This window comes from Crocodylus siamensis, chromosome 9 (genome assembly GCF_052110815.1).
Source record: "Crocodylus siamensis isolate JL-2025a chromosome 9, ASM5211081v1, whole genome shotgun sequence".
In the NCBI taxonomy this organism is placed as follows: domain Eukaryota; kingdom Metazoa; phylum Chordata; order Crocodylia; family Crocodylidae; genus Crocodylus; species Crocodylus siamensis.
In genome coordinates, this window is record NC_143403.1 from 189,517 (window position 1) to 216,589 (window position 27,073).

The 27,073-nt window shown below is 57.4% G+C and overlaps 2 protein-coding genes across 4 annotated transcripts in view; both read right to left on the minus strand.

Annotated features, from left to right (window-relative positions):
- PHLPP2 (PH domain and leucine rich repeat protein phosphatase 2) overlaps positions 1 to 19,883 on the minus strand; it is a 39,828-nt gene extending 19,945 nt beyond the window's left edge. Inside the window, exons 1-9 of one of the 2 annotated variants that reach the window (XM_090062048.1) lie at positions 19,790 to 19,883; positions 19,463 to 19,677; positions 17,205 to 17,338; positions 8,753 to 8,943; positions 8,228 to 8,353; positions 6,041 to 6,195; positions 3,575 to 3,721; positions 1,165 to 1,395; positions 394 to 563 (exon numbers count right to left, since the gene is read on the minus strand). In XM_090062048.1, the coding sequence (XP_089918174.1) occupies positions 394 to 563; positions 1,165 to 1,395; positions 3,575 to 3,721; positions 6,041 to 6,195; positions 8,228 to 8,353; positions 8,753 to 8,943; positions 17,205 to 17,338; positions 19,463 to 19,677; positions 19,790 to 19,864 (1,444 nt within the window). In that variant the 5' untranslated portion in view covers positions 19,865 to 19,883. Of the gene's footprint in view, positions 1 to 393; positions 597 to 1,164; positions 1,396 to 3,574; positions 3,722 to 6,040; positions 6,196 to 8,227; positions 8,354 to 8,752; positions 8,944 to 17,204; positions 17,339 to 19,462; positions 19,678 to 19,789 lie in introns of both variants that reach the window. The other variant, XM_090062047.1, reaches the window with a different exon arrangement.
- A 1,530-nt stretch (positions 19,884 to 21,413) lies between these two features.
- The window catches only part of AP1G1 (adaptor related protein complex 1 subunit gamma 1), a 50,667-nt gene continuing 45,007 nt past the window's right edge, over positions 21,414 to 27,073 (minus strand). For both annotated transcript variants that reach the window (XM_090061885.1, XM_090061884.1), the window contains exons 22-23: positions 23,787 to 23,885; positions 21,414 to 22,718 (exon numbers count right to left, since the gene is read on the minus strand). In XM_090061885.1, the coding sequence (XP_089918011.1) occupies positions 22,617 to 22,718; positions 23,787 to 23,885 (201 nt within the window). In that variant the 3' untranslated portion in view covers positions 21,414 to 22,616. The remainder of the gene's footprint in view (positions 22,719 to 23,786; positions 23,886 to 27,073) is intronic.

Here is a 27,073-nt window from a genome sequence, read left to right on the forward strand (position 1 = left end):
GGCCTGGCGGCAAAGCCAGGCCGTGCCATGCCCCTCCTTGGGTATTGCCAATGTGCACCTGGGGGCTCCTGTTCCTACAGCGGCAGCACCTGGGGGTGAGCTGGGGGCAGGGAAGGCCTCCCACTGAGAGGCATGCCTGCATGGACCCAAGGCAGCTGCGGGGAGATACCACACACTGTCCCTCAGGAGGCTAGATGCTGTGACAGGACCCTGCCCCATGAGGCAGCCACTGCATGTGCCATTACAGGAACTGCAGGAGCTCACGCACCAGCTAGAGCTGTGCAAGGAGCTCCAAGCACCCAGGGTCTGACCCACCACGGCTTCCCCACAGCCCCCAGCCAGCAGTGCCCAGCAGCAGGCCTGTGCCCGCGGGGGAGGGCAGAGCAGACGTACGGTTGTGGCTGGCGTAGAGGGCCCGCAGGGAGAAGCCGCTCAGCGTCAGCTCCTGAAGACGGTTCCGCTCGCAGTGCAGCTGCTCCAGGCTGCCCAGGGTGCTCAGGTCCAGCTCTGCCAACTGGTTGTCCCGCACATCCAAGTGGGTCACAGACTTGTTCCCCTCCAAGCTGTCAGCAGATGCCCCCTTCAGCTGATTCAGTCTAAGTGTTCAGGGTCCACAGGTCAGGGGAGGAGATGCCGATGGCAGTGGAAAGGGAAGTAGGGAGAGGGACCACTTGACACCTAGGCCAAGGAGCAGGTGCTTGGAGAGCAGCCCAGGGCAGGAGTGGCCAGAGGGAGTCAGGGGTTTGTGGGCGGGGGCAGGCACCAGCAGGCCCAGGGCCCAACGTGCAGCGTTCAGTGCCGCGCGGCTGGTTCTACGCGAGTAACGCTTGCTAAGAGAAGACAGGCCAGAGCCTGAGCCTGGCAGTCAGACCCATCCTGTACAGCCACGCATCCAGGGAAGGCCCTTGCCACATGTCCTGGGATGGAGCACAGCCCCCACAGCTGGTGGCTGGGAACCTCAGCAACAGCCGCCCTGAGGCGAGTCCAGCACGCTCCCTGCTCAGGGGGCACTGGAGCAGTGGTGCAGACACCCCCCCAAGTCCTGACCACTGCTCCGTGGCCTTGGCTTGGCGCAGGCAGCCTGGCTCTCTAGGGCTCTTCACACCCCTAAGCAGGGCCAGAGCACTGCACAGCCCTCCTGCAGGGCACCTGCCAGCAGCTCACCTCAGATCCACATGCTTGATGTGGCTCATTCTGTTCAGTGCACCCAAGTCCAGGGTCCCCAGCTGGTTCCCCGCCATGGCCAGCTTGTCCAAGGCGAGGAGTTTCTCACAGACGGCTGGCAGATCATGGAAGTCATTGAAAGAGAGCCCCAGGGAGCTGAGCTGCTGCAGGCATCCAAGCTCATCTGGCAGGGTCGTGAGGCAATTCCCATCGAGAGCAAAGGTCTGAAGACTGCACAGACGAGGGATGGAGAGGGATCAGGGGTGGGAGCGAGCCAGGTTTCACATTTAGCAGAGGCAAGGCATGCTGAGATCTGCACTGGACCAGCTGTGCCACTGGCAGAGGCAGGGAGCTTTGAGAACGGGGCTCCTGTCTGCAGGCTGCACTTACAGCAATGCCATAGGGCACACTCGCCAAGGACGGCACAGGGAGCTCTGCCAGGCAGTTCTGACATTTCTCACTCCTTGTTGCTCACCTAAGGAGTCTGGGGTCTAAACTGGCACGTTGCAAAGCAGTGGACTGAGCTGCAGTGGATTGGGAGCTACCAGTTCCCCAAACAAGTGGCAGCAAAAATAACTGAAGCACCGCCACACTGGCTCACTGTGAGCACATGGTGCATACTTACTCCCTTGGATTTCTATAGTCTAAGAGTCCCCAGTGCTTGAGCTTCTGTGGCAGCCATTAAAAACACAACACAGACTCAACCGCTATCCCCAGTCGGTCAGCTAACCCAGGGACAGCAGGTACAGTGCAAGCACTAGCCCTACAGCAACGCACGGTGTCTCACACCACTGCACAGTGCCCGTGCTACAAAGCGGACTGGCTTTTACAAAGGGAACTGTCTTCTCCAAAGAGGCCAGGGAAGCCACAGAGAAGACTAAGCAGAAAGCCACCACACGCTGGCCCCGCTCACCCACACACACCTGCTCCGCGCATGCCTGGCAGTGCAGCCAGCCTGGCTACACACTGCCCTCTTCGCAAGGATGCCCAGGGAGCGAGTCCAAGCTCCGTAGTAGCCCTTAGCACGTTGGCACCGATGCATTTCTAGCAAAATGGATAGCAGCCTGGCACAGACATTTTCCCTGCAAGCCCCTGAGCACCCAACAGACAAAGCTGGACAAGGAAGACGATCACTCCCACAGACCCTGCAGGCGCATGGGACAGGCCCCTCAGAAGGGTTTCGCAGGCATTCCCGCAGGAGGGAACATCTCGTTTCCTGACAGACCAACAGTCAGGACGTCCCATTTGAAGACTGGATCAGAGCCACCCAAATAAAGGGTCTCACAGTGAAGCAATCAAAGGAGGCGACGCCAAGTTAAAACACAGGCAACCTTTGCTCTGTGCTCTACTGAGCCGGCATCATTATGACGGTCCCACATTGCTTCTAAACCAGCGCAGTGCAGGATCCTCTATGGAATCCTAAATCCTTGGACATGTGTGGTACCGGCAGTGTGCTGCACGCAGCTCCCAGCTGCGTTTATGATGAAAGTGTAGGGCAAAGCAAGCGTGCACTAGCACCTGCCCACTGAACCCATGCTCTGCTGTGCAAGGTCTCTGATTTTACAGCCAAGTGGCTCTTCCTGCATGTTGTGCTCAAGCAGCGCTGTGTTGCTCATCTAAGCAGACGCACAGGACCTGGGTGCTGACAGAACCATTGACCCGGCCCTGGCAAGAAGTTGCTGCAGGCCAAATTCAAGTCATTAAAGACAAGAGACCATTAAGGAAACAGTATCAGCATGAAAGATAACATCCTACACTCCTTGAGAAACACTGCAGAACCACTATCAATGTCTGGCCATAAGGATGCACAGCCACTGCAAAAATGGAGCAAGCAACATCGCTCCTATTCTGTGTCCTAGGACCGTGCCCTTGTGGGCAAAGCCTACCTTACGGTTGTTTTGCTAAAATCAGTGCGTGTTCACACTTGAAATGGACTCCATTATGCTGTGAGCTGCAACAACCACATCCTGAGAAGGGCAGCATGGTACATGGGCAGCTCGGGGCCATAGACTCAGAGAAGTGGGGCTGGAAGGGACCCCAGAGGTCATCTAGGCCAAGCCCCAGCCTGAGGCAGGATCAGCCCTGTCCAAACCATAAGCTGCTGAAGCACAGCTCCATTGGTGAGCAGCAGCCGCTGCTAGCATGAAGCTGCTCAAGTTGCTCCCATCTGATCTGGGAGCAACAAGGCCCTTGCTGACCACCTTTATCTGCACTCCATTCGCCACTGAGAGCAAGAGAATTGGCACACCTGGCTCTCAGCCTGCCACCATTTCCTCCTGAGATGCATCTACGTGAATGAGTGGTGAAGACAGGGACCTCTCAGAGGGGTCATGGGACATGGGGCCCCACCCCATGGGCCTCACTTGTACCCAAACCACGGGGTCTGTGAACGCAAAGGGGACGTACTCACTTCAGCAGCTTGCCGACCTGGCTGGGCAGGTCATGGAGCCCATTGCAGGACAGGTTGAGCTCCGTCAGCGTGGGGATCTCGCACAGCGATGTGGGAAACTCCCCCAGCTGGTTCTGAGACAGGTTCAGGCCCCTCAGTTGAGAAAACCTACACAGCGAGAGCACGAGTTACATGAATGGGCTACAATGACTGTGTGTGCACCAAGGCAAGCATTAGAGCTCTGACGCAGCCCACGTAACACACGTTCCCCTCCAGCCCAGTGACTCCAGCACCAGGCTGAGCCCCAGGTGCACAGAAAGCTACTGCTGACAAAAGCATGAGAGCACTGCAGGCTCTTCTTGAAAGGCAAGAGCAAACAGGCACTGTCAGTCTGCACCATGGCAGAGACAGACCCTCAGAGGGTGCTGGGGTAGTGGTGTCAAGCCTACCTTCGAATGATTGCAAGGGTGGAGCAGGGATGGGAACGGAACGGCCCGGCCACACGGCACTGACGGGAGACCTAGCGATCTGGGACATGGGCCAAGGCAGTGGGAGGGGGGCACATTTGGTGCACATGCAGCAAAAGATAACTCCGAGGCTCGACAGGGCTACAATGCCAAGACGACCACTGCTGACGCCATGTCCCCACGGGGAGACCCTAGCAAATGGCTAAGTTGACCTGTGAGGAGGGAGAGATGGTCCCTCATTTCAGAGGGCCTCTGCTCCAGACAAGCAACCTCCACTTCTTGGTCTTCAGACGGCCTCTGCCATTCACAGCCCTGGACAGTGGGACGAGTCTGCCTGGACAGCACAATGCTAAGCCCTGCATGAATACCAACAGCAAAGCTGCCTTGTGACAAGGCACCTGGCTGCTAGGTCCTGCACGCCTGCAGGGGCAGTGAGAAGGAAGCTCATGGCAGCAGCTCCATGTCTCAAGCATGACCGACCACAGAAACTGCCTCTGCCATCTACCCCCTGTGGGGAGGGGCAGAGCCTCTCTGCAGCTGCCCTCTGGGCAAAGCTGACCTCCCTGGAAGAGGTGCTGCAACCAAGCAGCTTCCCACCTCTCATCCTCCACATCAGACAGAGAGGATCAGCAACCTTCCTGAGCATCTCAGGCTAGAAGCAGATGTCGCCAAATGAAGTGGAACAGTGGCGCCGGGATGGGTCTCACCTCAGCAGATTCACCTCGCTGGCCAAAACACACATCACTGTCACCTGTTGACCTTGCAGGGCAATGGGTGGTGCGTTTCTGGCTTACAGACATGTCCTGGAAATCTCCAGGATGCTTCTCTGTGACCAAGGACAGGCGGGGCTTCCCTGCTGACAGATGTATCCCAGACACTCCAGCTGTCCCTGCTTAGAGACGCACCCAGGACTGCCACAGACCAAGCCTGACACTCCAGGGCAGTCCTGGGGCTGGGGCTGCCAATTTGTTGCTGGTGGTCCCAGCCCGGGACCACACCAGAGAGCTCATGGGTACCTGGGGAATCCCAAATGGGTGTTGTCAGGGCACCCGGGATCAGGCCCATGAAGCCCCAGAAGTGCCTGGCTGGGGCAGCTGGAAAGCACAGGCAGTGCCAAGCTGGCTGCACTCTCCTGCTATAAGCCTAACAGATGTCAGCTGCAGTGAAGCAGCACAGATACGCACCGCCTTGCTGCAGCTCATTTTGGGCAACTGCAATGTGACAAGAGCACAGACATGTTTGTTGACCTTTGTGCTGCTGTAAAACTTTTTTGTTTTAAGGCAACATCCATTCCCACCCTTCGCTTTGTTTGAACAGACAGGCATGTCCTGTTCTCACTTCTCCCCCAAAGGCAGCAAGGCCTTGCAGGGTGCAGCCATCTAACTATGCTGCTGCAGACCTTCCAGCTCTCTGGGCAATCCAGGAACCCCTCATTTATCTGCTCCCCGCTTCACTGCATCCTGATCTGTTCCAAACCTGTCCTGCTCATGGCCACGCACCCCTGCTGTCACTGCCTGCAAATCAGAGCTTGCTGTCCACCTGGCCCCAAGCCTCTCGCTCCCCCGCGCACTGGCTGCCCAAAGCGCAGCCAGAGTCTCTGCCGTGTTGCTGCCCTAGGCATGGGCCAGCTCCGCAGTCTCGTTGGAACAGGTGCTTCAGCCTCACACCCCTACGCACAAGCCTCTCAGCATGACTGCTGCACTGGGCTCCTCTTGGCTGCTGCTCTTGCAGCGAATGGTGCTACCCAACTGTTTAGCCAAGGGCCTCACAATCACCATGGCATCTGTCTGTGCAACATCAAGTGGCTAGGCACAGCTCTGTGCAAGCCCGCTGGCATGGTGCTGGGCATGACTCAGACTCCCCAGTCTCCAGCAGCTAACACCTCTCAAAGGCCACCCTACTCCCAGTGGGCAGGAGCCACAGGGACCAGGATGACTCCTGTCTGCTCTGCATGCTCCTGTCCCCTTGCCCCTGGTGTAATCCACTGGCCCCAGTGCAAAGGAACCAGTTCAGAACACACCTGCAGAGCGAGTCCAGCCCTCCCGAGCCACTCAGGTGCATGAAGTTGTGTCGCAAGTTGAGGTAGGTGATGTCTTGGCTGTAGAAGAGATGCTCAGGGACCTCCTCCAGGCTGTAACATGAGAGGTCCACAGTGCTCAGGCGCTGAGACACAACCTGGAAGGCAAGGGCCAAGTTCAGTCTGCGCCGTCTTTTCTGTGACTAAATCAAGAAGTCAAGAGTAAATTGCAAGGCCAGGACATGCTGGGGGCTGACAGAGCACAAGGCAGCAACAGGATCCTGGTCTCCACCAGGGGTGGGCAGGGCCCACACAGGGAAGTGGTTTTTAACTGCATTGCATATGACCTCGGCCTGCTTGTCACCGCTCTCATCCCCGACTGGTGGTGATAGAAAAGGAAAGGGGCTGCCTTGTATGAGCCGCACGCGTGTTTTGGGCCCAGCTGCCAGCTACAACAAACAGCAGGAGGGATCCGGCTAGCACGGGCATCAACTGACTCTTGGCTCCAACTGCTGCCCCGCGGCGCAGCGCAGGGGCACGTTCCAGACCAGACGGGCCAAGAGCAGCAGTCCCCGGCAGTGCTGCAGAGCTCAGCAACTTTGTGCAGGGTTTGAGGGTTTCCCTTGCTTTGGGCACTCGCACATCACTTTCATCAAGCTGGAAAAGATCTACCCCAGGAAGCTTTGCAACATTTCTGCACTGACCCAGGCTCTGGAAAACTGGGCCTCCTCTGAAGTCATTTCCATGGCCACGATCTTCTGTCCTCAGACCTCGGACGCTTTGTTCTGGGCTCTATAGCCAGCGTAGTTTTATGGCAGCTGGCTGCCCTCAGACTGTGATGCATTCCCCTGCATCTGGGCAGGAGGGGCTGGTGGACAAGGTACATGTGCATGGTGACAATGCTGGTCCTTCCAGGGGACCGAGCTAGAAGCCGTGCTCAGAGCGAGAGTGCTTCCGAGCGTCAGAGGATTCTCCACAGTCCCCAAGCACCGACAGGGAAGAACCCTTGGAGGGGACAGCTCTGGTTGCCAAAGCTGTCAGCAGCAAGAGCCTGAGACACGACTGTGAAGGGCCAAAGCCCTGGAAGGAAGATGAAGCGGAAAGGATAACGGAAGGTCAGGAAGGGGCTGGGCCAGGTCTGGATGGCTGAACAGGCCCGACCCCACAGGAGACTAGAGATGCTGTTTGAACTGGCAGTGGCCTGCAAGCCCATGGATGCCTCAGGCAGCAGCACTGCACCCAGGGGTCTCTGCACTGCTCTGCAGGTGGTTCGTAATATGGGAGCATCCTTAGCAGAGACAACGCATGCAGGGACCCCGCGGGCTGCGCTTCAGCAGCACTGCTGCCATTGAGACAGGTCCAGGTAGTGCAGGGAGCCCGGGACACCCACTGGGCACAGGGAAACTGTGGCCTACAGAACAGGACACTAGGTGCTGGCAAAGCAGCTGTGCAATGCTGGGAGATGGCCCCATCCCATGCAGACACTGCTGCTGTCCACAGCCTGAGCTGGCACATGGGAACCGCCACTACCCACCCAGCCCAGAACCCATTCCTGGCCACAGCCGATACCAGGCTTTCCACGTGAAACCAGGCTTTAGTGCAGAGGCCACTCCTGTCCAAGTGCTCCAATGTGGAACGAGGTGGCAGGACTGACCAGCCTCTTCAGCTCGCAGGCTGGCCATGCCGACTCCTCTGTGCCCCAGAGCAGCTTCATGCCAGCTCTGTGTACCACTTTGGCAGAGGCAGTGAGGGTAGGGTCCAGTTTGTGGGTCACTGTTGCTAAGGGAAGAGGCCACCCTGGGAATAACTCTGAAGGCTGGCAGCATGCCCCTTGACTTCCTGCCCCTGGGGCAGGGGTCTGGACTCAATGATCTTCCACGGTCCCTTCCAGGCCTAATGTCTGTGAAAAGCAGGTGCCGGCTGCAACGGGGCACCAGGTCAGGATGATGGCTTGGTGGTGCCATACAGGCAGCAGCCTCAGTGGAGCCCTGGCGTGCAGCATCCAGCTGCTCAGGGCCGCAGACAACAGCTCAGCCAGTGTCCCCAGAGATGAGCTGTGCAGGGATGCTGGGAGGTGATCCTGGCACACCCCCAGCAATTTCCGGGGTAGGTCTGAGCCATCATTCAGCAAACTCCCCTCCCTTTCACCCTGGAGCCCCACAGCTCAACCCCCCGCAGCCTGGGCCTCACCGTAGAAGCCTGCCGGAGCCAGCGCTGGCACTCCGCGGGCGTGTTGAAGCAGACATGGAAAGTTTGCGCTTGTGCCCCTACAGAGCTGAAAGCAAGCGAGTGCTGCCGGCGCTTCACCTCCTCCACCTGCAACGGGAGAAAGGAGCCACATCACAGCCCAGCAGCTCTGGGAGCAGGGGGACGAAGTTGGGGGTCTGTGAGGGCAGGGACTCTGCTCTCCTCCAAGGGCAGTGGCTAAGTTGGGCCTGCTGGGCAGCGACAACAAGCATCTTTCCAGGCCTCCCAGCAGGGATACTCCCAGTCAGCGATCACAGGGGCAGGGCAGGGTGGGCCAGCTGATGCTGCTGACTGCAGAAGAGCAGCATTACTGCTGCTGCCACAGGCTTGTGAAACCTGCAGCTGCACAACACAGCACAGGGGAGTTGTACAACTGTATCCAGAACTCCTGCTCCCAGGACCGCCTGGGCATGGGCCACCCCAGCTTGGTGGTTTCCTTGTTCTGCTGGCCCACACACCACACCTCACCTTCCCTCCCACCAGTGGCAGAATGTGCATCTTCCCCGCGTGGCTGTCTTTCACAGAGGACACGATGAGGCAGGTGCCACAGAGGATGATCAGGCGCTCTGCCCACTTGTGCAGCTGGGTCCTTCCCTTGCGCACACTGTAGATGCCCGAGAGCAGGATCCGGTCCAGCTGCTCCACCTGACATGGCTTTTCTGGGGAGGGGAGAAGAGGCATGTTAGCATCAGTCTTCCACAGACTTCCTGCCCCACCAGAGGCAGGATGTCTGCAGCTCTGGCTCTGGGGCTGGCCACCCTCCAGTCAGCTACGTGGGAGATGCAACTTAACTCCCCCTTAGGGAGTCAGATTGCGGAAGCCATGGAAGCCACTACCCAAGGCAGGAGAACACCAGGGCAGAAAGCAGGATGTCCTTGGGATCGAGTAAAACACAGAGGCAGGGATGCAGGCTGCAGCTGCATGTGTCTGCATGGGCAAGAGGGGTTAAGCATGGCCAGCAGCCCCAGAGGGAGCAGGCCCAGAACTCCTTGGAGAAGAGGAGCGGCTGGAGAGGCAGGTTTGGAAGCCACAAACAAGGAAACACCTCCAGCGTTTGTTCCTGCCACGCGGGAAAGCAGGGCGCCATGTGCGCTGACTGTACACAAACAAGACCACAAAGAAATAACTGACGCATGTCGGCAATGCCTCCTTCTGATGGAGCAATCCAGCAAGATGCTGGACCCACACTAACCACTGGGGCCAAGAGGAGGTGTATCGCAATGGCATTTTACACAGCACATCGCTTCCTTTGTCTGTGGCTGTTCAACTCTGCGTGCCTGCTCTGGGAAGCACTGAGCAAACACAGGACAACGCAATATTAATACATTCATCCTGCTTGAAATACCATGCTAATACTATCCACATACTAATGCATTCATATTTCTGAAGGGAAGAACTGCTTGAGGAAAAATTATCAAAGATTTCCCAGACACTGCACAGTATTTTAACAGTGAATCTTGGTTCCCCGAGACGTTTCTGCAAAGCTGGTGCAACTTGTGTCTTAACACCATTAGGACTTTAGCACAATTAAACACCCTTCGCAATCAAGTTCTGCACCCGTCTCTCTCTATACCTGGCAATCATGGGAGTCACTGAGGTTTCATATCTTTTTCTATGACCCCTTTTGCAGGACGGGGCTGAGTCTCGTTAAGGACCTGAAAATGACTCGGACGGGACCAGAGCACGGCACAACGTTTCACCTGCACGGGCCGACACGACAGATGCGATTCCCTAGAGCCTCGTACGTTCTGCAGAGCTCTGAAGGTGACACAAGATAATGAGCTGTGGTGCGATACGTGCATGGCTGCTCTGCAAGATCCCGGCTGGTCTGGGCACCTGGGTGTCAGGATCTGTGCTCCTCCCCATGGGTGCAGGCAGCTCCCCCAGCCCTAGGCCGTGCAGAGTGCTGCTCCTGGCAGAATCGATCCCTCCAGACAGATTACAGGCTCAGTCTGGGCCTCCCCAGTGCTCTGGTAACAGGGATAGTCAGGCTGCTAAACGGGGTGCAGAAGGTGCTCAGCACCACTGTCTGAGCCCCACACTCCACTGCCCCTCCTTCCCTGCAATCAGCCACTTCCATAGCCCCAGCTGCAAGTGAACAAGTAATTAGTGACAGCTGGACTCAAATGGCAGCAACAGCAGTGAGGGGCTGGGACCTGCCCTGGGGAGGCAGAGAGGGATCCTAAGGAACAGCCTGTGCCTGCATCACGGCCCCTGGCAAGAACTCCTGCCCAGAGAGGGCTACAGTAAAGAGCACCCAGAATGATGAAAGGATGGGAAACAGGCCTCCTGGTGAGACTCCAAGAGTGTGAAGACTCAGCTGACGAGGAAGAGGCCCTGAGAACAGGAAGCTGTGAAGAGAAAGAAGCCCTTCCCTTGAGGAGACAGGAACAAACCCCATCCAGGCGCCAGAACTGGATCCAGACACATTCAGACTAGAAAAGCATCACTTAGGCACTGGAACAGCTGCCAGGGCCGTTTCTCACATCAGCCCTGATGTTCTCCAGGTTTGATGGGGCCGGTATCACCAGCCGTCAGGCTAGATCGTCCCAACGGCCCCATGAGCCGGCTCTCCCATCAGGGCACAGGGAGAGTCACCAAACGCAGGACTCTGGAAACAGCCTCCTGACAGCCAGGCGTGGTGAGCCCGAGCTGGCTGACTGCACCGCACCCTGCAACAAGGGAGAGGCGCCTCCTGCAAGGTGGGACAGGCCACAGAGCACCACAGGTCTCAGCTGTGGCCCCACAACCTCCAGTTAAACCACCGTGCAAATCCCAGCAGCCAAGCCGCATGCCTGCACCACCATCCTGCCCAGCCCATCCTCCCATGAGCCGCGCTGGCAACCCATCTCTTCACATTGCCTCCCATTTGCCCTCGTGCTGCCTGGTTGGCCCTGTCCCCATGGGGCTCTAGACAGACCTGCTCCCAGCCCAGGACACCCTTCAGCATGGGGCAATTCATGTGCTGTGGCGGCAACAAGCCCCATCTGCTTTGCAAGATGCTGATCCCAAGACAGGACACCCACAGGTATTAGCACCTCCCTAGCTAGGAACAGATGTTGCATGTCTCTCCCTGCCTCTACTCTCTTCCTGTGAAATGGGAACTCTCCTCTCAATAATACCTCAGCTCCTCAGCAAGTTACAAAGACAAACTGGCTCAGATCTGTGAAGCTGCATTAGGATTCTTAGCACCTCCAGGTGCAAGCAAACAACCTGCTGTTCTGCATGGGGCCAGGGCCTAGGCTCATTCATTCATAATGAACTTAGCACTTCTGCTGCCACCTCTGCTACCAAAGCAATGACGTTTCCTTGAGTTTCTGGAGCAAAATAATTTTTAGTTGTCAATTGGCTGTGGCCAGTTTAGAGCATTTGCTATCCAGCACTCCAGCTGGGCTACCCTGGACCACTGGCCATTGCAGTCAGCGCCTGGCTTCAGCTCCCCAGCTCAGTCATATGCAAGGCCCTCAGGCAAAGACTTGGAGTCTGCACTTGGCTCCGAGAACAGTGAGATTGCTCCTGCCAGCACGCGTGTGAACCTGGGCAGCTGCAGAAAGCAAGCGCTGAGGAGACCAGGCTGGCAAACTCAAAACCAGCCTCTGGAAACGCGGTGCTCAGGTGGGGACAAGGGAAGAGAAGAGGGACTGCTCAGAACCATGTCAGAAGCACGAAGGCCAACATGGGACCCCCATGCACAAGGTTCAAACCCATCTTCAACACCACGGGGAATCCACAGGCCGTGACACTGCAGTCCAGCAAGAGGGGTCATGGGATCAGATGGGAAATGAAGGCGCATCAAAAACCGAGCTGCGGGCCAACATGGAAAGTTACGCAGCCAGCCCAAAAACCAGGTATCACTAAATGAGAGTTTGTTGTTCACTGCTGCTACTGGAAACAGATGGACCATCTCGATCTCACCGCAAGCTTTCCTAGCACTTTAGCAGTCCACTCACCGTGAAAATCTCTGCAGACAACAGGCATTTGTGATAAAGCAACCATTTAGGAATCTCTACAATCCCCAGAACTTGAGTATTAATAGCCACAAAGACAAGAAAATCTAAGTACGAAATGCCTAATTCAGGCTGCCAGTCATGCCTTTCACTCTGCCCCTTGGGTCTGCACACCATAATGCAACCTATAATTGCATTCTTTTCCCTTTACCCAGAATAGGAGCAGCATCCAAACTCATGCTGCTGGGACCAAAAGGAAGAGCAGGGCCTCGCTATTCAGCTGAAAAATAGGGTTTCTAAAGGCTCCAGAACTGAAATAAAAATTCTGAGTTGGGTCCAGCATTTAGCCGAGTAGAAATCAGAGGCTCATTTCTGATACAGGCCTGCATCTGTCCAGTTTAAACATCTTGGTTTATCTGATGTAAGGAATTGCAACGCAACACAGAGAGCTGGCGATGCAGAGGGAGAAAGCCCGTGTGTGCCTTCATAGCCCTTCCATCCCCATCAAACAAGTGGAAGACACTTTGCACAAGCTCCGTTGTTGTGCACAGCTGCCAGGCTCTCCGCCTTGCTGTCACAGCAGCCGTGTCAGCCTGCCCAAGCACCCACGTATCTAATGCTTGGGAACTCCTATGGCTTCTTTGAGACAACAACACAGGGGTAGCCTGGGGCAGCAGCTACGTATCCACTCAGCAGGGCTGGACTACTTAACACAGGCCACGTGACTGCACAGTCAGGCAAGGGCAGGCTAATTTTAGAAAGGCTGCATCGCACAGCAGCTTCTGCGAAGCTCATACAGCTTCAGGCTGGAGATGCAGCCGGGCACCAGGGAAGGCGAAAGCGAAGGCAGGTGGTCAGCTCCCCCAGGCACCTGCGGCAGCCCCCAGCAGCAGCTGGACAAGGTGACCTGGCCAAACAGCAGAGCAGGGTACAGCAGCACGGAGCAGCACAGCACACGAGGGGACACCAGGGCCTTGCGGGGAGGGCAGGGGCCCTTTGGGGCACATGACATCAGCACTCTCCCTGGCTTCCAGGCAGGCGCAGCGATGCCCGGTGGCACTAGGGAACACTAACCCACGGCTGTGGACCACCTCTCCACAGTGCCCCGACCCCCAGACACCAAGCTGCTGCACCGTGAGGGGAGGTCCAATAGGCCCTGCACCCACCACCCCCAGGTCCCGGCACCTTTGGTCCAGCCTGGCCCCTGCCAGCACATGTTGCAATGCTGCTGTGAGAAGCCCACTGTCGGCATAAGCAGGTGCTGACCATCCTGGGAGGAGAACCAAAATGAGTCATGGCAGGTGGAAGCCTCCTTCCCCAGCCAGACTACTTTGCCCCTAGCTCAGGAGCAGCAACTGAGCCGGCAGCTCTCCAGTAGGCAAGGGCAGCCCCAGCACCTGCCACAACTGGCTCTGGAACAGCCAGCCCCAGGGCCAGGATGCCGGGCCAGGTCCCCTCCACCAGGCTCGAGCGCTGGTTAGACTCAGGCCATTTGTCAAGTGTCTGGCTGCCAGAGCACAGCCAATTACATGACAAGCACATGGGAACAGGGACCTGCAGCCCAGGGAACACCTGGCAGAAGTGGCATTGAGGCCTGGCCGGGTTTGTTCCCCCAAGCAGGAGCTGCTCTAGCCGTGTCAGCCAGGCCGGCCCAAGCACACACGTGGAACTCTGCGCTCGAGGCAGAGGGGCAGCCGGGTGCCAGGTGATGGGAGGTGGCAGACAGCATGACTTGGGACTGCTGTCCACAGTGCAGAGCCCTGAGACTGCAAGGGAACAGAGCCCCCCCAGGGCAGGGGCAAGCACCACTTCCCTTGGAAGCTGGTTCCAGACCCTAGCCGCCCTGACCGTGAAGTCGCGCCTTCTGATGTCTAGCATGAATCTACTCCCCGTCAACTTATGGCCGTTATTCCTTGTTACTCCCAGTAGCACTCAGGGGGAACAGGGACTCTCCCATTGCCTGCTGGTCCCCCTTGGCTAGTTTGTAGGTGGTCACTAGATCCCCCCTCAGCTTTCTCTTGTGGAGGCTGAACAGGTTCAGGTCCCGTCGCCTCTCCTCGTAGGGCCTGCCCTGCTGCCCCCTGATCATGCGAGTGGCCTCCTCTGGACCCTCTCCATGTTGCCCACATCCCTCCTGAAGTGCGGCGCCCAGAACTGGACGCAGTACTCCAGCTGCGGCCTGACCAGTGCCGCACAGAGGGGGAGGATCACCTCTCTGGACCTGCTTGTGGTGCATCTGTGGACACATGACAAGGTGCAGTGAGCCTCACTGACTGCCTCCCCACCTCGCCTGCACCCTCCGGCCCTATGGATGCCGAGCAGGGTCCCAGAGAGAACAGCCCATCTGGCAGGGTGCAGCAAGGGGCAGGCAGCTTCCTACTATATGTGCAGGCCATATATGTGCCGCCCAGCCGGGGGGTGAGACGGGGGGCTTGCATTCAGCGGCATGCCCCGCAACCAGCTGCAGGGCTCCGCAATGGCATCTGCATGTAGGGTGGGGGGGCTTTGTGGGCAAGCATGGCCACTGCGGAGCCATGCCCTTTGCCCCTGGATCTTAGAGGTAAGTGGGGTAAGCACAGCCCTGCAGCAGCGGGAAGTTCTGTACACAGTGGCCGTCACCGCTGGCACGGGTGGCCCCACAGGCAAGCGGCAGCGGCCTCCAAAACCTCCTGCTGCCGCTGCGGAGCCATGCTCGGAGCTGCGCAGACGGCGGCAGCGGTGGGGCGCGGGGTAGTGGGGATGGCTGCGTGCCGCCTGGCCACCACCACACTGCTGCTGCCGCCCGGCAGCTGGCCACACAGCTCCAGGCACGGCTCCATGGCGGCAGAGGGAGGTTTTGGAGGCAGCAGCCGTCACCACCAGCGTAATGGGCCTCCAGGTAAGCAGCAGCGCCGCGTGCAAGCCCAAGCCCCACCCCCGTGCCCCCATCCCTCGCGCCACAGCCACGGAGCTGTGCTCCGGCCCCATGCCACCCCCCCGCTACCCCTCCCCTGGGCAGCCGGCCGGGTGCCATGCGTGGCCCCTCCTGCTCCCAGCTGCGATCATTTTGGTTCTCCTCCCAGGACGGTCAGCACCTGCTTATGCCGACAGCCCCCATTTTCAGTGATTCTACAATTCAGCCTGGTCAGCTGAGCACCAAACCAAGAAACGGAGCCTCTGGACACGGCAGTCTGAGCTGTCCAGCGCTACGCGATTAGCTCTAGGCTGGATCCACAGCGTGAAACCGTTTCCAGTTCAGACACAGGCAAGAACTCTGGGCCCAAGATCAGACCTCCTGCAAGGGCAACCTGATGGGTTTCAGCACCAGATGTGACCCTGCCCATGGAGCAAAGTGACTTCTCCAAAGCTGAAGCCTTTCTGGGTGCTCCCAGCAGCCTTCCCTGGCGCAAAGCTCGGCCCACAATGCACTGGACCCACGTCCTCCACCTCTGCAACAGGCCTCGCCGTGCCTCTTCCCAGGACCCAGACGGCACCTTTGGCCGCTCTCCCGCTGGGTCCTGGGAAGCCCCTCCATAGCCTTTCTGGGTGCGCTGGGCCACCCACACCGCACCTGCAGCTCTCCTGGGATGCCTCTCAAACCAGCTCCCCTGACTGAACCCATCTTCTGCCATCAGAGGGTGTGCCCTGGCTTGTCAGCATCTCCTCAGCCCCTTGGCCACCCACTCAGGCTCAAGCTGCAGGGTCAACTCCCAATCCCTCCACACAAGCCTCACTGCTCTCCAGCTGACCCTTAGATCTAAAGCCAGGAGCCGTCTCTGACCCTCCTGTCCCATGGCACAGGACCACAGGACTAAAGGGCACCTCAGGGGCCATCCGGTCCACCCCCTGCCTGGATGCAAGATGCTGCTCCTCAACCCTCCTCTACTGTGCTCAGCCAGCCGCCTCCAAGGCCTCCATCGCTCCCACTGCCTCGCTGCTCTACAGCGAGCAAGTGCTTCCAGAAGTCCAACCAAAGCCCGCTCTACTGCAGTCTGAAGCTAGCACCTACCATCCTGCCCTGTGCAGCAAGGAACAATGGTCATGCTCTGTCTTCCCTACAGCAGCCCTCCAGAGATTTAAAGACTCTCGTCAGTTACCTTTCCTCCAAGCCAGAAGTGCCCAGTTTTCCCAACCTTACATCTGGCAGCTGCCTTCCAAGCCTTTATCAGCTACAGGCACCCTCCTCCAGACCCTAACTTCTCCACATCCTCCTCAAAGTGTGGCGCGCAGAAGTGCACACGACTCTAGCTGAGGCCTCCCCAGCTCCAAGCATAAGCCCAGATTTCCAACCTATCAAACCTTCTGAATTCTGCTCCTGTCCTCCAGTGTGCTCACAGCGCCTCCCAATTCCCCTTCTCCTGTACATCTCCCCAGGAAGCTCTCCACTGCAGCACCCAAGTCACTGACAGGCTCATTGAAACAGCACTGGACTCCAGACAGACCTCTGGAAACCCCCCCTCAAAACCTCTTGCCATTCTGACACGGATCCATTTGTTATTACCCTTGACTTGTGGTTATGCAGCCAGGTCCCTGTCTTCCTTGCAGTGGCTTTACCTGTTTGCTTATGAGGGTGTCATGTGGGACTTGGTCAAAAGCCCTGCTGAAGCCCAGACACGCACACCGCACCCACGGCGTTCCCTTCCTCCTTGGCATAGGAGGAGATTGGGGCAATCAGTGCAAAGCCATGTCAGCTGCTCATGCTCTGCCTTTCCTCCCCCTAGTGCTAATAAATGGACTTGTTGCGATACGTTGAGTAGCTTCCATACATACCATTGCTGCCTTTACTGTAGCCCAGTAGCTCTCGCCATCCGCAGCTGTGAACATGACTCGTGATGCAGCACGTATATATATGCAAGAGGTTAGTTACCCTCCTTCCTTCTCCTCAGGGCAGAAGAGCATGGGCTAAGCTCTTGCATACAGCTGCACTGCTTGCCGCACAGGCTCGGCCCCAGCGCCGCCCCCAGAACGACAGCACACGCCAGACACGTTCTTACCACTGTAAAAACGGATCATGCAGCTGAGGTCTGCGTTTGCTGCCTCCTCCTGTATCCTCAAGGGATCTTCGAACCCAAGGCTGGCCAGGTACTCGTACACGATCTGCAGGGGCTTCTCTGTGGGCTCCAGCCGCCTGGGGATGAAGTGCAGGAAAGGAAATTAGTTTGCCAAGGCCTAGCCTTAATCCCAGGCCCTTGCTGCTGCTCCAGTACGGAAGGGGCCAGGCACCCTTGGCCATGCTGGCAGGGCCCCCAGATCCACGCTCCCTGCCACAAGACAGGCAAACACTTTCGGTGCTTCCCTCCTGATCCCCGAGGCATGAGACAGCTCCTCGACAGTCGCATGCCAGACGGGCTTCCCACAGCACCTTTCACTCTGCACCTAGCAAAGCTCCCGCTGCCTGATCCAAGTCAGCCCCAGCCACACAGTGCAAGCTGCCCCCCGCCTCCCCTTCAAATGCAGCTGAGAGCAGAGCACATCAGAGAGCACACTGGTCTGGCACTCCTGGAACAAGGCACTCGAGAGTCGTCCCCAACAAAGCACATCTCTGTAACTGCAGGAGGTGGCCAGAGTGGTGCCAGGACTCCCGGGGATGGGACACAGCAGCCTCCCCAGAGCACAGGATGACAGCAGACGGAGCCAGAGCGGAGCCCTGCTCTTCTCTCGTCTCCTGCACTGCAAAGGCCAGAGACTCACTGAGCGATCTTGGCAGCCCGCCCCGGCTTCTGCCCAAGCCAGAGCAGCCCAGAGACTGACGCCAGCCACAGCAACAGGACCTGGAGTCAAGACGACTCCCCTCTGGCAACTGCTCCCACAGGCAAGCCAGCCTCACCAGTAAAACCTTTCCTTTGCTCCTACTCCGAGTTTCCTTCGCTTCCTTTGCCCATGACTGCTTCTTGCTATATTCCTTTCCTGGCTTAACGGATGCTTCCCTTGCAGGTATTTACAGCCCATGATGAAAGCTGCCTTCCCCCGCTCTCCTGCGAGTGCGCAGAGGTCTCGGGGAAGGCAGGTTTGCCAGACAGTCAAGCGGCACGCGCAGCTCTTCGCTGAGCACCCTGTGGATGTGCTGACAGGGCAGCCAGCACAGGGCGTGCGGTTCCTGCCTGCTGAGGCAACGCAGCTGTCTGGCCTTTCCTGCCCGCGCCCTCTCGCCATCGTGCTGCTGGGAGCCCACACGCAGGGTGCTCCCTGCTGTGACCCACGAGCCCATCTCCGAGCTGCTGCTTTCCCGATTCCAGCCCCTCCTGGCTGCAAACATCACGCACCTTACGGCAGGACCTCGGACCCGCTGCAATGAAATATGCGTTCCAGCACGTTCCTTTTCCACGTCACTAGAGCTGCGTGGAGCTGAGCCACCCCCTTCCCCACGCTAGACTGGCCTCTGCTCTCAGCCTCTCAAATAATGCTCCCAGGCTCCCGGGGCCTAGGCACTTTGCTCCCTGCCAGCCCTGCCTGGCTGCTGCGACGAGGCACAAGCCAGGGCCTGGCACCCTCCGTGCTCTCCGGCCCCCATACGGAGCCAGCCTCTCCCGCACGCTCCACGCTGCTCCAGCACTGCAACAGAGTTGGCCGGCTGCGTCCCAAGGGAAGGGCGGTAGCCAGCCAGGACAACCTTCCCAGGCAAAACAGGAGGGGCCTGGTGGCCAGCTGGACCAGACAGAGCCGCCAGCTACCACTCCGCACACGCAAGGAAGAGCCTGGAGGGGTCCAGCATGAGAAACCTGCCCCCGCCTCCCAGGCACGGCAGCTGCTCCCCTCGCCGCCGGCTGCCAGCGAGCACGTACGCGACGTTAGGACGCGGGGGCACTGAAGCAGCAGCCGTTTCCTCGCGCAAGGCCGCACCGAGGGGCCGCGCAACAAGACCGTCAGACGCGGCGACGGAGGCGCTCAGGAGACGCCGAAGCCCTCGTGAAGGCGCTCAGGAGACGCCGAAGCCCTCGTGATTTACGAGGGCACTGCGGGGACCCAAGCGGCTCCTCTCCAGCGCCAGGACAGCCGGGTCAGGAGGCCCGAGGGGACCAGCCACAGAGACACAACTACGGGGCGAGGCGCTCGCCCCAGCACCGTTCCTACAGGCGCGGGACGGCTCGCCCGCCCGGTCCCCGCTGCCCCTGCCAGCGACGCCTGCGTGGGGAGCGGACCCGCGGCCCAGCAGTGTAAGGATTTTCCACCGAGCCTCTGAGATCGCGTCCCGCGTCCGGAGCGAGCGCAGCCGGGCCGAGCAGAGGCTGCGGGGTGCCCGGGCGGCCCTCACCTGGCCAGGTCTCCGTGCAGCTGCAGGTAGAGGCGTTGTCCCGGCGGGCAGAGCTCGGCGGCGGCCGTGTGCGCGCTGCACAGCACGAGGCGCGGGGCGGCCGCGGGCTCCGCGCCCTGGATGCTCACGCAGCCGCGCGCCGCGTCCTCCCGCAGCCAGCTCCGCTCCCGCGACCCGAAGCGCCGGCTCCGGCTCCGGCTGCGCCGCGCGGGCCTCTGCGGGGAGAGCGGCGCTCAGCGCGGCGGGGAAGGGCGGGCGAACTCCCACCGCGCGGAGGGAGCGCAGGACCCGCCCCCGCCCCGCGACCACCGCCCCGGCCCCCCGCACCTTGAGCAGGCGCGGGCCCGCGCGGGGCCCGGCCCGGCCGCCCGCCTCGTCCTCGTCCGGCTCCGCCGCCTCCATGGGCCCGGCCGGCCCCGCCCCGCCCTCGCGTCACCCGGCCCCGCCCACCCCCACAGCCTACCGGTAGCTATTCCGCCGCCTGGCCCCGCCCACGGACTCGTTAGCATGCCAGCCCCGCCCACCGCCTGGCAGCCCAACTAAAGACTCCGCCCACGTGGCCTCATTAGCGTTCAGACCCCGCCCCGATCGGGAAGTGCCGGGCCGGAAGCGCTAGCCACTTCCGGCGGTCCAACAGGAGTCTGATCCGACAGCGCACGGCCCCCGGATCTCCCGCGCGGGCCGGGCCAGGCAGTCTGCGCGCTGCCCTGCGCGCCTGGCCGGGCTCTCTCGCCGCTCCGCGGGGCGCCGGCCGCCCAGTTCGCCCTCCTGCTGCTGCAGGGCCCCGCTGGCGGGACGCCCCGCACCTTGCACGAGCCCCTGCGCCCCGGCAGGGGCTAACACAGCGCCGCGGGAGCTGCCGGGCCGGGCGCAGAGCGGCAAAGAGCAGCCCCTAGCGCTGCTCGTGCCACGGGCCTTGCCGGGGAAGGGCAGCGAGCATCCGTCCTCGCGGGGGAGCCCCCTCCATGGCTCCCCTCATGCGCCAGCACCACTGCTCTTCCAGGGAAGGGGGCAGGCAGCGGAGGAGCCCCACGCGCGGAGCAGCAAAAAAAGAGGCCGGGAAGGCTGCACCCGGCCTGCAGTAAGGCCAGAGGCAGGAGCTGGCATCGAGCTGGGCCAGGCACAGGCTGTCTGCACGACCTGGCCTCTGATGCCTGTGGTAGTTGCTACGGTGTTTCCACTGCTGCAGCAACTGCCTGGGCCAGCTGTTCCCCACCCCGTCAGTGCTCCAGCCAAGCTCTACAGCAGGGATTCTCCTCTGAGCTGCAGGGCTGGGGCTGAGCCCTCCACATGAGCAGGCAGGCAGGCAGGGGCCCGCAGAGACCCAGCACCAGGTTTATGCTGTATTTTCTGGCATGCTAAGACCAGCAGTCTGAACAAAATGGTGACAGCCGTTTCCCGAGCCCTAGTGCTCCCTACTCATGCAGTGCTGCTCTTCTGGAGACAGCCAACCGGCTCTTGAAGCACTTGCACAGGCAGAGGGGAACCATTCCAGGCAGCTGGCAGGGCCTAGGAGAAATAGCGCAGGTTTGCAGTTCATTTCCTTCAGAGAAGCATCAGGGCTGGAGATGAGCCTGCTGGCACGTTGAGCATGCTCAAGGGATGAAGATCCAAAGTGTGCCCCTCCCTTCCCCTGCTCCTGGAGGGTGCGAGCCACCAAGTGCCCCCATCTCCTCTGGCTTCCAGTCTTGGTCTCCAGCAGGGCTCATGGAACAGGCAGCCAAATGGCATCACGCTCTGGGTGTGGTGCAGCAACATACAGCTCTTCTCGAGAAAGCAAGAATATCCCAGGACTTAGAAGGGCACCAGACCTCAGGCCTTTGGACCCACTTGCTCAAGAGACAGGCTTCCACATGAAGAACAGCTTGTTTAATTACTCTGTTTGAAGACAAACATGGGACAGATACTTTGAGGGAAGCAAAGGAGCAATTAAGTACAAAGTGGGAAAAGGTCTCTTTAAACTGCATGGTCTTTATTTCAGTGCCAATGTTACAGATACAACACAAATGTCCCAGTCAGAACGAACTCAAATGGAATCCAGGGGTCTAACAGGCTCTGGAAATTAAAGGAGGGAAGGATCTGAAGTAGCTGGGAAATAGGGACTTTGCAGTGTAGTCTATGATGAGTCTTCCAGCAGGCAGCAAGGCCTTTTCTTTAAGGGCGATAGAGCTCGACATCCCTTTTCTACCCACCTACCACAGCCAACAGCCACAGGACTGGACAGTAAGTTCTGAAACTTTGGGTGTGGGATGGGTCAGCCAAGGGTGGAGCTCAGAGTCTCTCATCCATAGTGAAGCTTTCCAAGGAAGCAGCTACAGAAACACCTGCGCAAGTTTGCAGAGCTGCAGCCGACGGTGGAAAGCAAAGAAAACCCAAGTGCGCCAGGGCTTTTTTTCAGTTCCAGCACTACAACCGTCTGCTCATCTCTCACCTGCACCGCTCTTCCTGCAGTCCCAGCTTTGCAGATGGACTTCCAAGGTGTGACTTGCCCTTGGTATCATCATACAACTAAAGTTTGTGTGTGTGTGTGTGTGTGTGTGTGTGTGTGTGTGTGTGTGTGTGTGTATACAGCAATGCACAGAATAGGCCACAAAGAGTGGACAGCCTCCTCCAGCACAGGGGATATGAAAGAAAAAGGCATGGCTCCCTAACACCCTCTGGATGAGTTTCCAACCTGAACCCCAGATGAAAGTGCCTGAAGATGTCTACCCAGCTAGTGATGAATCAAAATGCACCTCACCCACCCCACAGAGAGAAGGCAGCAGAAAGAAGGGGAAGCTGCTCACTCACTGCAGAGAGAGAGAGAGAGAGAGAGAGAGAGAGAAGGGGAGAGCTTCCCTGCAAGGAATTCCAGTCCTCTCTTCCGAAACAGGCTGTGTTTTTGTGGGGGAGAAGGGGAATGTTGTTTCCGGCTGTGAATGCATGTGTGAGGGAGTGCAGAGTAGCCCCCACAAGCAGCCAGCCTCATCAGTGGAGGGGAGGAGATTAGTCTTAGCAGATATGCTTCAGAGTCGATCAGGGAAACCCCTCCACATCAGCAGGTCTCTCTGCTCCCCATGCCCACGGTGCAGTGTGGGGGATTGCCAGGGATCACAACCTTCTTCCCAGAGTTCCTTTGATTGGGTGGGGTGAGAGTAAGGACAACGCCAGAGCCTCACTGCCAGGACTGTGGGGGGAAGTTGTTGACTTCGGCTAGATCCTGCATCGCAGAGCCCTTGTGATTATATGTCAACTTGATCCTCATACGGAGCTGTTGCTGCAGAAGGAGAGAGAAAAAGAGATCAGCTCTGCCACCCCATGCTCCCAACTGAATTTCCCCTTCTCCAGTATACATGATCTATCGTTTCTGTAGGAGGCATGGACATGGTGTTAGCCCCACCTATCCTGCCAGCAGGCACACCTATTATAGGGTGTTTGCTTCAGGCACGAGCCTCCCTCTGCCAGGCCCCACTCCGGGGGGTTGGTATCACCTGCTCTTCTCAAACAGGAAGTCACTTCCTGATCTTGGAGCCCCTGAGAAACCCTCAACTGCCCTCCCTCCTGCCCAATGCACCATCCTGGGACCTAGTGTACCAAGCCTCAAGACTTTGCTGCTCTAGGGTAGCTCTAAGGTCCTCAGGAAGTTGGGGTTTTGTCTAAAAAAAAAAAAAAGGGTGGCTTGTTCTCCACATGAAGGAATTTTTTAGTGTCAACTATTCTGGAAGCCTTCATGAGGCACTACTGAATTAACAAAATTTTATCACAAGAGACCAAGGTCATAGCAGCCAAGAGGGGTAGGGATCTTTACTCAAACTTTAAAACTGCTTAATTTGTTTCTTTATTGGACCTAAACACTCTGGCCACTTCAGAGAACAGCTGTCCTGACCTGAGACAGAAAAATGAAAAGAAAATTCCAAAAGTACATCAGAGACTACAAAAATGCTCCAGCAAACAGGAGAGACAACCAGTTTTGGCAAAGTTGATGTGAAAACGATGCCCTGTATTCAGGCCTGCTTTACACAAACTGCACGAAGCCAACGCTCATTTCCTTCCCATGCGGACCACCCTTAAATAAGTTCCATGTGTAGATGCTTTATTAACAAGGCTGCTGGGGAAGAGACCCCTGTTCCTTTTACCATTACTGAATCAGTGGATGGGCCACTGGACTTTTTTTCCCTCCAAGCCTTTTCCTCACCGTAACCATAGTACCTGCAACTCCCCATCACCAGCCAACCTGTTCCACCCAGAGGAAAAAAAAAACAGAACTCTGCTACAAATCAGTCAATACCAGACACCACAGATGCTCAAACACACATAAGGAATTCCTTCTGCCAATTCTGCTCACCTTCTGTGGGTTCAGGACTTTGATGACTTGTGTGATGGTCCCCGAGTTAAATGCTGGGATGACACTGCTGCTAGGAGACAGGAGCTGCAGCTGGAATGTCTGAAGAAGGGCAAAAGACCTTTCAGAAACAGTACAGGTATGCCATTTCATCAGGCATTTATCTATGTGCCTCAGACCAGAGTAGAGGGGGTGGGAAATTGTCTGGTGCACAGGACACTGGACTCCAGGTACAGAAAACAAGTGTTCTTCAGACCCCCTGTGGAACTTTAGGCAAGTTTCGTATCCTCTCTTGTACCAAAATTCCTAATCTGCAAAACGGAGATAATCCTTATGGAGCTTTCACAGATGCTGCAAGGATGAATGAAATGCAGGGGCTCGGACAGAGTTAAATAAGACTGGGGCAGGCAGTTCAGCAGTGCACCTTCAAGCCTAATGTTCACGTAGAACAGCCAAAACCTAAAGATAAATTCAGCCTACCCATGACCCCTTCCACATTTAGCCCACATGTAGTAGCTTCAATCATAAAGGCGCTTGCTGCTGCCAGGTTCCTGCCCAGTCCTGCCTGCGAGCAGCACCAAAAACCATGCAACAGCACCCTGTCCAACCTTGCCACCTTATGATCAGCCCACTCCTGACAAGGGAGCAGGGCAACCCAATCTTGTTAGGAAAAACTCGTTCACTGCTAGAGCATGGAGAAAGTGGAACAGACACCCAGGGAAGCTGTGGACTCTGTCACTGGAGGTGTTCAAGGTTGGACGGACACTGGCCTAGGCATATCAAGGCTTATGTTCTACTATGAGGATTTTCTAGGCTTCTGGGCTTTGCTGGTTGCTACGTGGGTTCAAGAGGGAATTTTTTCCCTTCCTCCTGCTACATGTGTCGGGTGTTTTTAAGCATTCTTCAGGAGGCATCAGGTGTTGGCTACAGCCAAGGCTGGGGATTTTGATGGCTGTGCCAATACTCCTGTTGGGACCAAAGCGGGAGGTTCCTGGCCAAGGGATCTCATCTGTCAGACCAATGCTGTGTTTGGGGTCAAGAAGGAATTTTCCCCATTGTCAGACTGATATGAATTGTGTTTTTTTTTTTTTTTTTATCTTCCTCTGTAGCAGGGAGCATGGTCTCTACATGGGATCTCCAGTGTATTTTAACCTCTTTTCCAGCAATAAGATTTTGGTCACTGTGGATCCCCTGCTTTACCTGTGGCAGGTTAGGGTGTGAGGTTTTGTGTTACAATCAGGGTTTCACAGATGTTAGGGGCTGGAAAAGACCTTACAGATCATTGGGTCCAGCCCCCCTGCACTTGGGCAGGAAAGGCTGCTGGGATCAGCTGACCCTAGCAAGATCACCAGGGTGGGTGACTATACCACTTCTTGGGGGGGGGGGGGGGGAGGAGGGAGAGGCGAGAGCCTGTTCCTAACCCTCAGCACTCAACCTGTAAAGAAGTTTTTCCTTATGTTTAGCCTGAAGTGATTTTCAAATCAGCTTGTGCCCATTATTTCTTGTCCTCCCCTGGGGTGACCTGGTAAACCGATGCTTCCCCAGGCCCCGATATACGCCTCTGATATACTTATGAGCTGCCACTAGTAATGACCAAGTAACTAAATCCTTGGATGATGGTGTCGCTGTGGACGTAGTCTTTCTAGACTTTAAGAAGGCCTTTGACACTGTCTCTCACCCAATCCTCATCAATAAATTAAGCAACTGTGGCATTGATGCCTGCACAGCTGGATGGGTAAAAAATTGGCTGATGGGGTGCACCCAGAGAGTAGTGGTGGATGGGTAGTACTCAACTTGGCGAGATGTGAGCAGTGGGGTTCCCCAGGGCTCGGTCTTCCGGCCCGCACTGTTTAACATCTTCATCAGCAACTTGGACAAGGGGGGTGGAAAGCACTAAGAAGTGGGGCGAGGTAGGCATACTTGAAGGGAGAGAGGGGCTGCAAACAGATTTAGACAGACTACAAAAGTGGGCAGATGAGAATAGGATGGAGTTCAATGTAGACAAATGCAGGGTGCCACACCTTGGGAGAAGGAATCCACAGCCTACAGACAGGATAGGGAGGTCCCTCCTTCAAAGCACAGAGGCAGAAAGGGATCTCAGAGTCATTATCGACTCCAAGATGAACATGAGCTGCCAATGCCAGAACACAGCCAGCGGGGCCAGCCAGACCTTGTCATGCATCCGAAGGTGCATCTCAAGCCAGTCCAGAGAGGTGATACTTCCCCTCTATGCAACTTTGGTCAGGCCACAGCCGGAGTACTGAGTCTGGTACTGGGCACCGCACTTCAAGAGGGATGTGGCTAGCCTGGAGAGGGTTCGGAGGAGGGCCACCCGCTTGGTGAGAGTGTAGCAGGGCAGGCCCTATGAGGAGAGACTGAGGGACCTGAACCTATTTAGCCTCAGCAAAAGGAGGCTAAGGGGGGACCTAGTGGCTGCCTACAAACTCATCAGGGGAGATCAACAGCAAATAGGTAGAGCCCTTTTCTCCCCAGCACCATCTGGGGTGACGAGGAACAATGGTAATAAGCTGATGGAGAATAGGTTTAGGTTAGAGATCAGAAGGCAATATATTTTAGTTCAGGTGGCCAAAATCTGGAACCAACTTCCCAGGGAAGTGGTCCTCGCCCCTACCGTGGGCAAATTCAAGAGGAGGTTGGATGATCACCTGTCTGGGGTCTTGCGAACCCAGCATTCATTCCTGCCTGTGGCAGGGGGTCAGGCTAGATGATCTGTTCAGGTTCCTCCTGACCCTAGCTACTATGAAACTAGGTCCTGTCTGAGTGTTCTCTTCTCCAGGCTGAACAATCCCAAGTCTTTGGGTCTCTCCTTGTATCATCTGGTCTCTAGGCCTCTATTCATGCGCATGGCCCTCCTTTGGACTCTCTCTTTCAAGCTTCTCCACATCCTTCCTGAAGTGCGGTGCCCAGAACTAGATGCAGTACTCCAGCTGAGGTCTCACCAAGGCCGAGTAGAGTGGGAGGATATCTTTAGGCTTACTCAAAATACCTCGGTAGATGCATGCCGGTGTTTGATTAGCTCTGCCAGCTATGACATCGCATTGATGGCTCATGTTCATTTTGTGGTCTGATTCAGTTGTGGTGCTGGCAAGCAGAGCACTGCTGAGCCTGTAAGTGTTGTGGGTTATTTCTCCCCAGCTGGAACACTTTGTATTTCTCTGTATTAAATGGCATCAGGTTGAGGTCTGCCCATCTCGCAAGCCTGTCCAGGGTGGCCTGTATTGCCAGCCTGTCTTCGAGTGTGACCACACTCCGCCATAGCTTCCCAGCTT